Source organism: Tauraco erythrolophus, chromosome 5 (genome assembly GCF_009769465.1).
Source record: "Tauraco erythrolophus isolate bTauEry1 chromosome 5, bTauEry1.pri, whole genome shotgun sequence".
Lineage (NCBI taxonomy): Eukaryota > Metazoa > Chordata > Aves > Musophagiformes > Musophagidae > Tauraco > Tauraco erythrolophus.
The window spans coordinates 14,126,062-14,139,973 of record NC_141469.1 but is presented as its reverse complement, the minus strand read 5'-3'; the positions used below and the strand labels follow the sequence as shown (position 1 = coordinate 14,139,973).

General features: G+C 42.8%; 1 protein-coding gene across 1 annotated transcript in view; it reads left to right on the top strand.

The window, feature by feature from the left end:
- Window positions 1-13,912, top strand: part of RNF150 (ring finger protein 150) — a 120,524-nt gene that overhangs the window by 71,564 nt on the left and 35,048 nt on the right. Inside the window, exons 2-4 of the mRNA XM_086612085.1 lie at window positions 1,531-1,781; window positions 9,795-9,866; window positions 10,289-10,371. Of these exons, the coding sequence (XP_086468211.1) occupies window positions 1,531-1,781; window positions 9,795-9,866; window positions 10,289-10,371 (406 nt within the window). The remainder of the gene's footprint in view (window positions 1-1,530; window positions 1,782-9,794; window positions 9,867-10,288; window positions 10,372-13,912) is intronic.

Genomic DNA, 13,912 nt, shown 5'->3' with positions numbered 1-13,912 from the left:
CAAACCGTTCTAATATATCAGCTTGGAGGGAGATGCCATTGGAAATGCATGTCACCCTCTCATGTCTCCATTCATGGTTAAGCAGTCCCTTCCCATCTCCACAAATGTCCCCAGGCATTTGTCCTCCTGCCACAGTCAAAATACAGGTAGCTGTGGGGTTAATAACTTGCTGGCTGATTTCCTGGGATTTCAGATGAAATTCTGAAATCCCAACCCAGCATCATCTCTCTGACTTCAGACCCACACCAGTTTGTACCTTTGTCTCTAAATGCCAGCTTGCAATCGTGTCACATGCTGTTGTTTCTAGCACATTTCTACATTAAAATACATCCTGTTAGTCCTTAGCCGCTTAGTGCGATTCAGGATTTGACTATTGTAAAACTTAGCTTAGGTGTAAAAATTGCCTACATGCTTGTTTTGTGAAGTGGAAGAACAGAATATCCCTAACGTTAAACCATAAAGCAGTGATAGTTTATTTATAAAGCCAGAAGAGGCATTTCACAAGCTGCCTGATCCCAGATAATTTCAGACTGTGTTTGTCATGTACATAGGAGACATAAAGTTATGAAAGGAAAATAGTTTCAGCGGCGCGTGGTGCAAGTAAAACGAAACAGCGCTGTACAGAAGGGAAAGGTGGTGCAGAGAGGAGGCTCATCAGATCGGTGGAGAGCCTGTTTTACAGGGTTGAGCCTTCAGAAAGATTGCCAGGACTGTCGGAAGTTCCTGCCCCATCCCAGTAGTGGGCACCCCTCTGTCTTCTTGGTTGCGTGGATTCATGTCCTTGCGTAGCGATGCTGCAGACCACCTCAAGGACTGATCTCTGGGCTGCAGTAGCACTTTTTGTGGAATAAAACAATGCTCTTGACTTTCAACTTGCATCAGTTGGTGAGCGCAGCTCCCAGCAAGGAGCTCCCAAACGTCTGCGTGGGCTCGGGCTGCGGGGAGCCTGCGGCAGTGTGGGGCAGCAGGTGAGCTGGGAACATGTCAAGCTGCTCTTGTCCCTGCAGCCTTCTCCTGTTGCCAGCCCTGGGTGAGGGCAGTGAGGCTTTGGTGCCTTCGGGCTGTGGAACCATGTAGGGACCTGTGATTGAAAGTATTTCTGGTCTGAATGCGAGGTTTGGAAGGGGCTTCCCTGACAGACTCGTGACCCTGCAAAAGGAGCTATGATAAAGGTATATGGAGTGTTGGATGGAAAGATGCTGGCGGCCGCTTGTGTCCCTTTCAGCCGTGCTTACAGCAATATCGTCTAGGTATGCCTCAGTAGCACTGGAAATATGTGTTTATGTCAACCCATGAAATGTATTTTACGTATCTCACCAAGATTAGTTTATAGAAACACAGTGTGTAACTGGTTCCAGTTGAAACCTTCGCCAGATCCATCTGACTTTCCTCTTGGTGAAAACCAGCAGGAGAAAGAGAAGCTTTTTTGTTACTGATTTTCCTTTTTTTTTTTCTGGCCTTGCCACAACCACTCATCGTTTTATTACGTGTCTTACTTAATGTTACTTTTCTCTGTCTCCTGTCTGATAGGCCTAGAAGATGTTGTAGCAATAATGATTCCTGAACCCAAAGGAAAAGAGATAGTGAGCCTCCTGGAGAGGAACATTACTGTGATGATGTACATAACCATCGGGACACGCAACTTGCAGAAGTACGTCAGCCGGACCTCTGTGGTGTTCGTCTCCATCTCCTTCATTGTGCTGATGATCATCTCGCTGGCATGGCTGGTCTTCTATTACATCCAGAGGTTTCGCTACGCAAATGCCAGAGACAGAAATCAGGTGAGCAGCTGCTGGAATGGCTGTTTGTGTTTCCAAAAGGTCACCGTGGGATTCAGCTTAAAAGTGAAATTTGAGGAAATTGTGAATGTGTGGTAAAAAAGAATCAAAACAAAAAAAAACAAGAAAGTGAAAAGAATGGGGATATAAAAATGCCTGTGTTTGTGAAAAGCCAAGAATTCTGTCAATAGGTGGGATTCAGGAAAGAAGTAGTTAATAAGTATGTAGTATACAGTTGATAATGTTTATTAATGAAATAACTTAGTACATATAGCCAAGCAACATAGAAACGTATATAACTAATGATCCTTGAGATCAAAACGATGGCTAGAGTACAGTGAGGTATGTGAATGTCTGTGCATGAAACAAGGCTTCAAGATAAGTGAAGAAAGAAAAAAAGAACAGAAAGTGTTTTCATTTTAATACTGCTCTAGAAGGGTCTTGGGCTTGAAAGGCGACCATGTCCCTGTTCATTTGGCAATGATCGCTGAACGTGTGAGTACTGTAGCGATAGCCACCAATATTATCAAACCATTGCTTTTGGTTTTGGCATTCCTGAAAGAGAGATAAAACTATGGAGCTGGGGAGAAGTCGACAGCAGTGGGAATGAGCCCTAGGTCCTGAGGCCCTCTGGATTTATAAAGCGCTGTTCATCTTTATGGTGGTTCAGCAATGAATAATAATAGCAATGATCATAATAAATTTAATCTTTTCTTGACTGGATGCAGCTATCTCGGTATCAGCAGAACTGTGAAGCTGAGGCTTCTACATTTCATTCTAATGGTACAGTAGAAAACGTTATCAGTGTATGAAATCTGAGGAGATAACCGTTTTACTGGAGGGAAAAAAATGCGCCGTAATTCAGAGATGTGCCTGGACCCTTAATAAATTGCTGTTGGGGGAGGGTTGCCTTGCTTGCACTGCAGAAAAAGTAAAACTGAGAGTGTTCATAGTCATCTTGCAGAGGAGAGTACTGCCACAAACTCTGTAACGTATACTTCACGTATAAGGATCCCTCGCCCTCCCCTGTTGAAATTCAGGCATCCTCTGAGATAGAGAGCAGCTGCCCTGTATTTACAGACAGAAAGAATGTATTTTCCTTTTAAATGTACAGTATGAAATTTTGGATAGCAAGAACGAGATTATCCCAGCTGGAATTTGAACATCACTGGCAGCAGATTCGCTGTGACTGTAACGGCTGTGAAAATTTTTGAGATGCTTTGGCTGCAAAAACACATGTGTGCCTAATTTATGTGTGTGAGTACCATAAGTATGCTTTCAATCAAGTGATTGTACAGGCAGATTAGCAGTGTAAATAGACATACGTAAACATGAAACCCAGCGAAAAGAAGCAGCTTATTCAGGTAATATGCCCTAGTTTGGAACTGAGGGGTTTATGCTTTCAAGCAGATGTCCTTTTTAGTGTTTTCTTTCCAAAGTTTGAACGAGACTAATGTGTGTGTGAGCAGTTGTCCTGTGCAGAGGTTTTAATAACTTTGTTATTATACTAGTTCTGTTCTTCAGAAGAATAAGAAAGCATGCCTTCTAAGCAGTAATCTATTATTAATTTTTTTCCAAAGCTGTAATAATCACATGGGGCAAATTGGAATTTCTTCATGTACTTTCTTAACACAGTTTTGCCTGACATCTCCTCTAATCTCTTTAGCTCTTCTCATGTGAAAAATGGTAGCAATATGCAAACAAAGCTTGACCATTTGTGTTAATGGGTTGCTGTGGTTTGTTTTTTTTCTTTCAGTCCTGGCTGTGGAATATAATGATATAGATAGTTCAGAAGAGCTCATCTTGCTCTTGCCCTTTCCATGAGGGTTCCTCTCTGTTTCACCTAAAGTTCTGCCTGTTTGTTTTTTTTTTTTTTGACATGTTCTCTTGTAGCACAAGGATGGGATCACAAAGCTCTATTTTAGTATCTTGGATATTCAGATACATACAAGAAAAATTCATAGAATCATAGAATAGTTTGGGTTGGAAGGGACCTTAAAGATCATCTAGTTCCAACTCCCCTGCCATGGGCAGGGACACCTTCCACTAGACCAGGTTGCTCAAAGCCCCATCCAACCTGGTCTTTAACACTTCTAGGGATGTGGCGTCCACAGCTTCTCTGGGCAACTTTTTCCAGTGCTTCACCACCTTCAGAGTGAAGGAAAATTGTTTGTGTTGTTTTGCTGGAGCAAGATTGTTTTGCCATTGTGCTCAAAAGCTTTTGCCATTATAACTTGCGTGTGTCTGTTTGTATGAAGGTATTGTGCTTACTTATTGGAAAGCCTTGCATGTGTTGTAAGCACCTTTGTTGCTGGCCAACTTTAGGAAAGGCACTTCCTTCTATTTGTATTTGATGTACTCGGGCTGAAGCTTATCCAAAGGTTGAAATGTTTGGATAATCAGAGCATCAGATGAAGGGGGAGCCAGCTGGCCTGTTCAGAGAAAGTTGTGCCATCAGTTCCTACCACGCAATGCGATAAAATCTAACTGTATAGACAGACTGCCCTATTCTGAAAGGGAAAAAAACTGGGACTTCAGTTAAACAATTTATTCATTTATTTATTTAATATTTTAAATTTATTTTAACATCTGAATTATTTAAAATCCCACAGTTTTAAAACAAGGACCTGTGAGGGCCAATGTTTTCTGTGTCAAACAAGAACCTATGCCTACATCTTTGTTAACCTCTGTCATGCATGTACTTCCTACGTTTGGCTGATACTGGAGTTGCTACCAGGAGCAGTTCAGCCTCCTTTGGACTGGTAGTCTGGGCACTGCGCTGAGGGAGTGGGACAATGTGGCTGACTGCAAAATATGATTGGCAGAAAAAGCCATTACCTCCAAGCAGGAGAGGTGTTGCACTCTTACATGAAAGCAGGATTTCTGAAACATCTTTCCTTGGTCACTCCAAGTCTCCCTAAGTCGTCTCCTATTCTTGTCTCTTCCAAGCTGACCCATTGCAACTATGTCTTCCTTTCATGAAAAACGTGGTGTGTCCTTTTGTCAAGCCTCCTTGTCCTCTTTTATACGGTGACCTTCCTTTCCAGGTCCACTTCCCTTCTTCCAACAGCGTAAGTTGCTGATCAAGCAGTAAACCCAAAAGGAAAGAATTTAATTATCCATCAAGAAAGCAATGAGTTCAGCTAGTGAGAGAAGCAGCTGGAAAGACTGAAGAATCTCCTGGAAGCATTTCCTGTGGCTCCCCAGTGAGATGAAACCTGGACTTACAGCATGTGCATCTTCAGCCACCACTCTTCCTCACCATGTGTGCAAAATCCAGGTTCATGTGCCAGAAAGAAGACACAGCTCGCTCCAGTTAGGTGCCTGATTTTGAAGAGCAGAAAATCAGGACTTCAAGGATTCTCCTTGAATGCCCTTGCCTGTTGGTCCCAATTTGACTGGGAATCAATGCAGCGGAGCACAAAACTGTTTTGCAGTACGGGCTTGTCCACCTGCAGCCAGGGTGTCAGCTACAAATTTGGTTAGATTTCAGTTTTGATTTTAATGCATTTTGTTTTTAAGAATGTTTCTAGAACAGACAACTATATGATACATGTGGAAGTAAAAGACTGGTAGTAATATTCATATGGATGAAAATCTAAGGCCTCCTCTTTTTTTCCCACCTAACAAGATGTCCAGGAAGCTGTTAGTTGCCCTGATGAAATGCCCTTTTGATATGAAGAGGATAAATTTGTCTACGGAAAGCATAGGTGATCTGCTTCCTCAGTGGCTTGTTCCTGGAGCCCTCCTGAAGATGAGAGAGTTTCTCAGTGGAAGACTATGACAATCATTTGCATCAGGGAACATCAAGTTGCAGAGCTAATTGAAAGCAGTTTGGAATTACATGACAAGTTGTCCTGGAGATAATTCAGCAAAATGTGACTTGCTGTCTCAGCCCTGTAACAGCCAGGTCACAGGCTTAAAAAAAAAGAAACGAAAACCCACCCCGTCAGTGTGTCAGATTTCATATTTCACCAGTAATAGTAGAGTTCACTTTTTGTCGGCTGTGAGACGTGAGATGGGAAGACGGCAAGGGGATGATGTTTAAGTGCCAGACCAGTTGATGGTATTTCTTCCATGTAATTTCTTCCCGTTGGTTTCTTGTTAAGAAGTTTTCTGTAAAGTCATTTAGAAACAGGGTGGGCTCCGTGAGTTTTGCAGGATAGCGAAAGCCAAAGCCGACAGTGATCGCAGTGGGACTGAGGAGGGTCCTCTGTGTCCTGGGTTCATCTCCAGTGGAGGATCTACTTCAGTATGGCACTGGCAGGACGTGGAGGGCAAAGCAATTATCTGAGGAGGAGGACTGCTGGCCATGGCTTGGAATTGGAGTTTTGGGCCATTGACTAGAGACATAAATCTTTGAAGCAGTCTTGGGAAGATGCATCCAATGATGGAGTCAGCAAACGTTATCTGTGGTTACAGGAGATGTGTCTGATAGCTCGTCCTGATGATGCGCTTCCTTCTGCGCAAGGCACAAGGCGATCTCCTCCCTGCGAAGTGGGTAGTTTGGCAAGGCCGTTGAGAGACGCGCTTACCATAATTTCTGTTCCACAGCCTCTACCGTCGTTTAGTTGCTCAGGAGCAGACAAGTGATGCTTTCCGTGCTACTGTCCTTTCTTTTTAACTAGTATCACCATCTCCACAAGACTGCTGCATCTGATATGCTTAACTCCTTCCAGTCCACGACTGAACGTTGCAGCCTTGCTAATGAGATTATGAGATTTATGATTGTAAATCTTTAAGCCTCACTTTAAACCCTTAAACTATTGTAATACTTCTTATCTTTTAGGGGAGATCATTGCTTAGTGATAGCACACCTTTCGTTCAATTGGAAGAATCCTTTGAGACTATGACTTTACTCCAAGATATTCCTGTTCTCTCACAAACTAAATTATTCTCATTTGCATGTAAGACACGAACTTGTCTATTTAAGATAGATGAGAGAAAGCAAACATGAAAACAAGCAGATCAAAGAGGTACACGAGTCTTTAATCTTGTCCTCTCCCCTTGAAGAACGTGCGAAGAAGAACCGAGACATTTCATTAGTTTAAGTAATAATAACGATAAAAAGGAATCACAAGCAATTCCTGAAGCAGGACATAATGGCTCTTGTCTTGCTGTATGTTATCAGTCTGTCTTTGATTTACATTAAAGAAACAAATAGCTGGCAAGAATTGCTTCCAACTCTCGTCTGATCCCTTTATTTAAGGAAGATTGTGAGAAAAATGTACCACAGAAAAGATGATTTATAACTACGAGGTACTTCCTCACGTGTAATAATTATGCTGGAAAGCTCATATGTAAATCTCATACAATAGCCAAGATCATTTTCACCTCTTTAGCCAGATCCAAAATTGCTCTCTGCTTTCAGTACTGCATGCATTTTGACAGTCTTCCATGTCTTTCCAATCCAACAAGCTTACTTTGTAAATGGAACTCAGTGATTTTAATTGAATCTGAAGAACAAAGTGGTAATTTATTAATTGTATCTGTATGGTGATTAGGTCTCCATTTACAAACTACATCCAGCTTGCTTCCTTTTTTGGCTCCATGCTCTCACCCCCTCCAGCTGCAAACCCTTCCCGCTGACAAGCCCCTCTGAACTCTGGCACAGGCGGTGTTCCCAGCCCAAAAAGTTCAATGTCTTCTGAGTCACTAAAGCTCCCTAAGTCTCCCTCCTATCTAACAACACATGGCTGGAAAAATGGACGAGGAGGGGAGGTGAAGAGAAGAGTTTAAGTCATTTATTGGTGACAAATTGGGATGCGCTATATCATGAACTTTTATAAAATGGACAAGATGACATTGGAGTAGGTGTTACTGCATGAAACTGTATGAGAAAGGCATGAAAAAAAAATGGAGAGAGCCCAGAGGAGGGTGACTGTTATGGTCTGGGGAGAGGAGCACGTGACATCTGAGAAGAGGTGGAGGGAGCTCAGCTTGCGAAGCCAGGAGGGGAGCAGAGGAGGAGGAGGAACAAGTACGTAACGGGTGGTCCGAGAGGAGACAGAGCCAGACTCCTCTTGGAGGTGCACAGAGGAAGGACAAGGGTAACGGTCACAAATTTACAGGAAGGGAAATTCCATTTAGATGTTTTTAAAAAAAAAAAAAAAAAAAAGACGACTGTGAGAGTGGTTAAGCGCTGGAACAAATTATCCACAGAGGTTGTGAAATCTCCCTTCCTGGAGATACTCAGAACTTGACTGGACACAGCTCTGACTTTGAAGTTGACCCAGCCTTGAGCAAGGAGTGGGAGTACATGACCTCTCAAAGACCTTTCCAGCCTGCTAGTCTGTCTCTGGATCGCCTCGCCGTCGGATTAGCACAAGTGAGCAGCCGAGTCCTTGGAGCACTGATAACAGGCACAAGCTCAATAGCAGAGGGTGCAGGGTAGCTCTGCTGAGCGGTGACTGCATGAGCTGCCCCGTAATGTTCTCAGCCTCTTGCAAGGGGCAGTCATCTCCATCTTCAGCGTTTGAGAACAGGGTGTGTTGTGTCAGGCTGTTACTACATACTTTAATCCTGTGTGGCTGTGACCTTGCCAGCACAGTAACGGTGTTTTGGAAATATGGGACAACAGTCAGAAACGACACGTGGTTAGTGATTCATGGTCCACTGGAGAGAAAGATGGAAAGGCGAAGAACAAGCGAATGGTTATGTATGGATAGGATGTTACTGCAGGACTGCATAGTGCGTTAATTCTTAAGAAACTGCAGATACAGAAGCTCAACGTGAGCCAGCAATGTGCACTGGCAGCCCAGAAAGCCAACTGTATCCTGGGCTGCATCCAAAGAAGCGTGACCAGCAGGTCCAGGGAGGTGATTCTGCTCCTCTACTCTGCTCTCATGAGACCACACCTGCAGTACTGCATTCAGCTCTGAGGTCTTCAGAAGAAGGACATGGAGCTGTTTAAGCGAGTCCAGAGGAGGACCACAGAGATGATCTGAGGGCTGGAGCACCTCTCCTATGAAGAGAGGCTGTTCAGCCTGGAGAAGAGAAGGCTCTGGGGAGACTTGATTGCAACCTTGCAGTACCTAAAAGGACCTACAAGAAAGCTGGAGAGGGACTTTTGACAAGGACATGTAGTGATAGGACGAGGGGTAATGGCTTTAAATTGAAAGAGGGGAGATGACAATTAGATATAAAGAAGAAATTTTTTACAATGAGGGTGGTGAGGCGCTGGAACAGGTTGCCCAGAGGAGTTGTGGATGCCCCATCCCTGGAGGTTGGATGAGGCTTTAAGCAATCCAGTCTAGGGGAAGGTGTCCCTGCCCATGGCAGGAGGTTGAAACTAGATGATCTGTAAGGTCCCTTCCAACCCAAACCATTCTATGATTCTGTGCTTTCGCCTCATTTTTATACCGTGCATTGCTCCTATGAAGTAGGCAGTTGTGTATTGCAGGAAAAGAGAACAGCAGAGAAGATTATTCATGTTTTTCATGGTTAACAAATTAACAGCTCACTTCCAGCACTTAGATCTTGCTGAAGATCATGAACTAGTTCTGCAATGACGTAAGAGAACGTTGAATAAAGACCTTCCGAATCTTAAGTCCACTCTTTAATTGAACTGAATCTTAACTTAATCTTTAACTGAATCTTAAGTTCACTCTTCTTACTAGCCCAAGCCTCATTTAATGATGTATTTTTTATAAGTATCATTAAAAAAAGAGAGGGAAGAAGTAGGATACTCGAATAGCAGACTGGTTACATACATTGCTACTCACTGGAATAGTAAAGGTGCTGTAGTGTAGCATCATGATGGGCTCACATGCAGTCTCTGCTGGAACTCCATTAGAGTAGCTTTGCCTCATCAGCTGTGGGTTAGCAGCAAGCCTAGAGCACCTACTGTGCCCTTGTTGTGAATAACAGTATGACTGACCTCATCTGTTTATATTTATACAGCACTGTCCTGTTTCATGTACAGTCACTCTAGATTATTAAGAAGCCTAGGGAGAAAAGGTGATGATTTCTGCATGAAGAGATACTCTTTGCTTAAGAGCAAATTTTGTATTACAGCGCCGGCTGGGAGATGCTGCGAAGAAAGCAATCAGCAAGCTGCAAGTCAGAACAATCAGGAAAGGTGATAAGGTAATTTTTCAGATTGCTCATTACCAAATGAAACTCTGTGCTTGAGGATTCCTTCAGATCGCTGGGACAGCAAGGCAGAACAGAATGGCAATTACTTGTTTAGCTACTACGTGTCCTTCAGACAGGGGAGGAATACTGGTAAGCGATTTATGGATGGGTTGGAGTAGAGAGAGAAGGTGGTGATTCTGTGAAGATGCAGAAAATCCTGAAAGTTAAAACATGCTAAACAAATCTGCATGCTTCCCAGGGCAGGTTTCCAAGTTGAAATGCGTTGGAAAATCTGACTTGCTTGTCTTGAAATGCAGTATTAGATTTGCAGCATGTATCAGTGACCGTTTTACTTTTGTCATGTGGGCTCTTGTATGAAGAGATTAGCTGACAAAATCAAAAAATGAAAATGATGAATGTTCTCTTTCCTGTAGGAAACTGAGCCAGACTTTGATAACTGTGCTGTTTGTATTGAAGGCTACAAGCCCAATGACGTTGTCAGAATTTTGCCTTGCAGGTAAGTCGAAGTTGCTTTTAGCTCTGATAGTCTCTGAACTTGAAGACAGGCTCTGTTCTCATGGTGTCACACTGATGAGAGGACCTGAAAGCTTGGGGAGGGAAGGCTGAGTTCATCATTTTGATTTATTCCGAATCTGTTTGTAAAGGTATCTGAAATGCCTCTCTTCAGCTTGAAGTGAAAATAGCATCAACAGTGGTGAGAACCTGAGTTCAGCATGATAGTCAGAAATTTTGTCTGATCTAGGCCTATTCCAGAGTCTTCAGTAGGATTTTCAAACTAAAGGCTTCATTCCTCTGTTTTCCTCACTAGTTTTATATCAGTCCAGAATAAGTGCCTTGGAAGAATTTGCCCCTGACTTCAAGGTGAGCCCTGGGCACAGCAGCCAGGGATAGAGCAGGCTCCTGCTCCCCATGGAGCTACTTCTTTTGCTGTCCTGGGCCATGTCCAGGTGCTGAGAAAGGGATGACTTCTTTCCAAAAAAACCCAGCCAAACCCAGCCATAAAAAGAGATAATGCTGAGTAGAAACAGTAAAGCAAGAAGGGAATGTGACAAAGACCACATTGTCTGTTGCTGTCATGAAAATATTCTCAGGCACATGGAGCATGGAGGTGACGAGGAGTTTTTGGGTGCGTTCTTTCTGTTTTCCTCCCTCATGTGAACATGCCCTGTGCAGCACATACACTCGTGGTGATGTGACACAGGAGCACAGCCTCTTGCCACCCGTAACAGCTGTGTTCATCTCTCTGTGCCATTGTGTTGTCACCTGTGAAGTGTTAGCTAATGAAGGATTTCTCTAAGGAAATCAGTTTCTTAGGAAATTTCCTAGGAACAGTGGTTCCCTCAGGAGAGCAAGAGCAAGCGTTTGAGTTCCCTAGAAATAGGAATCTCAAGTGCTGTACGTACAGAGCAGAGATTTATTTTTTTTATAATAGAGTTTTTCTTCTGCAGACATGTTCGCTGGCTTGAGAAACTGAAATATTTGTTTCTCTTCCTGCTATGTTGTTCCCCAGTAGATATTTGAATGTTACAGGCTGTCCATTTCTGTTCATGTGACTCATTAAGTCTGTTTACTGCCATCACTAAATGGCAAACAAAAAGCAACAGATTAATCATAAATTTGACCTACTGTAAATCCCCTACAATGACAAACTGCATGTGAACTCTTTTTTTTTTTCCTGCAAGCAGACACAAATGCATCACTTCATGAAGCAGAAATACAGCACTTCATGAAGCAGAAATACAGAAAAATAAGAAATTACCAGGAAATTTAGACCCTGGTTTGACATCAAGCCTGTTTTCATAGGAGCATAATAAAGCTTGGAAATTTTGCATGATAGAGACAGGCAGTTTTTGGAGGTAGTTATACAACAGCAAAAAGTCTGTCTAAGCTAGAGCTTTCACTTGTGTCTCGCCTCGTAATTCAACGAGGCTCCAGTCTGACTTTGTCATCCATAGTGTTGAGTCAAGCAGAGTGAATAGGAAACACATAGTTAACAGGTGATGTTCAGCTCTTGGCTGACTTAAAAGGTCGCCTAGAAAATGACTCATGCTAAAAGGTTAGCAGCAGCAGAACTGTCTCGTAAGATACTCGCAGTTTGAGCCTAAGCAGTTTTGAATTATGAAAACTCAAAGATCTTTCTCCAGCAGCTACTTCACAAACCCTGGCTTGCCTGCTACACAAATTGTGAGGGCAGTGTTTTACACATTTGCATGGCTTTGGACTTGTAAATTATAGCTGTGATTCTGTTGCCAACCTCATCTCTTCATCCAAAAAAAAAAAAAAAAAAAAGGTGGATTAATGCCTGTCTCTCTTAAGTGAGTAGGAGAGTGTTATATCTTGATAAAGACCTACAGACTCTGTATTTCTTCCTCCAGCATCCTCAGTTAAACTGTGTGCAGTTTCTGCTATAGGAACCTCATTAGCCTGCGGTTTAGTAAGAGGCTGGCATTTCACCAAGCCTTACAGAAGCCAGCACCATAGGACACCGGTGCTGGCTGACCTTAGTGTTTCTAGCCAGGAGGTGCTCAGCATGTAGAACTCTTTACCCGCAAAGCCAAATACACCCCAAGAGCTGCTTTGTACTGCAGGCAGTACCAGGGAAACCACTGCCAGCCGGCACGCTCTGTATACAGCCCTGTATGTCTTTGAGATTTCTTTTTAAGGCTGGTTGGAGCCTGAGTCTCCTAAGAAATTGGTACCAAAAATCCACCAGCCAATATTGCAGTGGATGAGCTCTGAATTCATACAGAAATATGTTTAACTAGTACTTACGCTGTTTTCCCAAATGTCCTCTCCTCTCTGTTGGTAGGGAGCAGGCACTGGCATAGCTTGTTGTTGCGTATCCTGCTCTGGAGAGCTAGGAAGAGAATTCCAGTAAACTTGTGCTTCTTCCTCTCTGTCCTCTTTAGCCAGCTCCCACAACTGACTGTGTTAATAAACTTCACTGTACAGAATGTATTAAATAAATAAGGGCTGACACTTGAGGGAAAAAAAAAAGCATTGGCTTGCAGCTGCTTTTATGTTTAATGGTAGCAGGCGTCACTGAAGTTGTCTTCGAGGACACTGACACAACATCAAATGTAACCAAGTTCATTGTTCCCAGAGTGACATCTCTTGTTATAGCTCTAGTTCCTTCTGCTTGTCCTCCATCTCCAGCTTCAAAACGCCTTCGTCTTTTCTGCGCTGGCTTTGGAGAAGTTAGTGGTGCTGCTGCTCCCAGTGTGTGCCTTTTACTAAACTTCTACTAACTTTACTAAACTTCTTCAGAGAGACAAGATGATTCTTTCAACCTCACTTCTACTGAGTTCTTCATAAGCTCTTTTTTTGGTTGTTTCATTTCTGTCACCAATTAATGCATTTTCTGACCCCGTTCCAGCTCATTCCCTTCCCCTGAACCTTCACTCCATGACCTCAGAGACTCTTTCACTCCTTCTTTCTCTTTTTATTAGCTTCCTATGAAAATTATTTTATGGCACAGATTCTTCCCTTTGATTCCTTCCTCTCACTTACCCTCATCGTCATCTTCTTTGTCCTTTTTTCTTCCTCAAAAATAAACAAATAATACTGTACATGCACTCCCAAAATCCCAAACCTTCTCATTGGATGCTACAGCGCTGCTCGGTCTCTCACTAAAACCCTTCTCAAGCCTCTACTTCAGCCCTGTGCCTAATCCAGGCAACTGATGCTCTTACTTAGGGTCCCTAGGGATGTACCTCTCTGCTTTTGCCTTCTTTTCTCTTAGCTCATCGTTTTCTTCTGAGAAAAATTACATGACTGCTAGGTTTGTTTGCATGCAGCTTGGAAAATTGGGACTAGTAGTTGAAGATGGGAGGAGAACAGTTTCCCTTAACCTGGAAAAAAGGCTTCCCAAAATTGTTTGCAAGCTGAAAGCTTTACAATAGTTTTACAGCAATCAAGTTATTATAATGATTTTGAGCTGAGTCTGAAATGAATTTTTTTTCTTCTATGATTAAAACTGCAGCTTTAAAGAAAATTTAAATACACTTCAAAGAAAAGTAATCTCCAGTTAAAAAAAA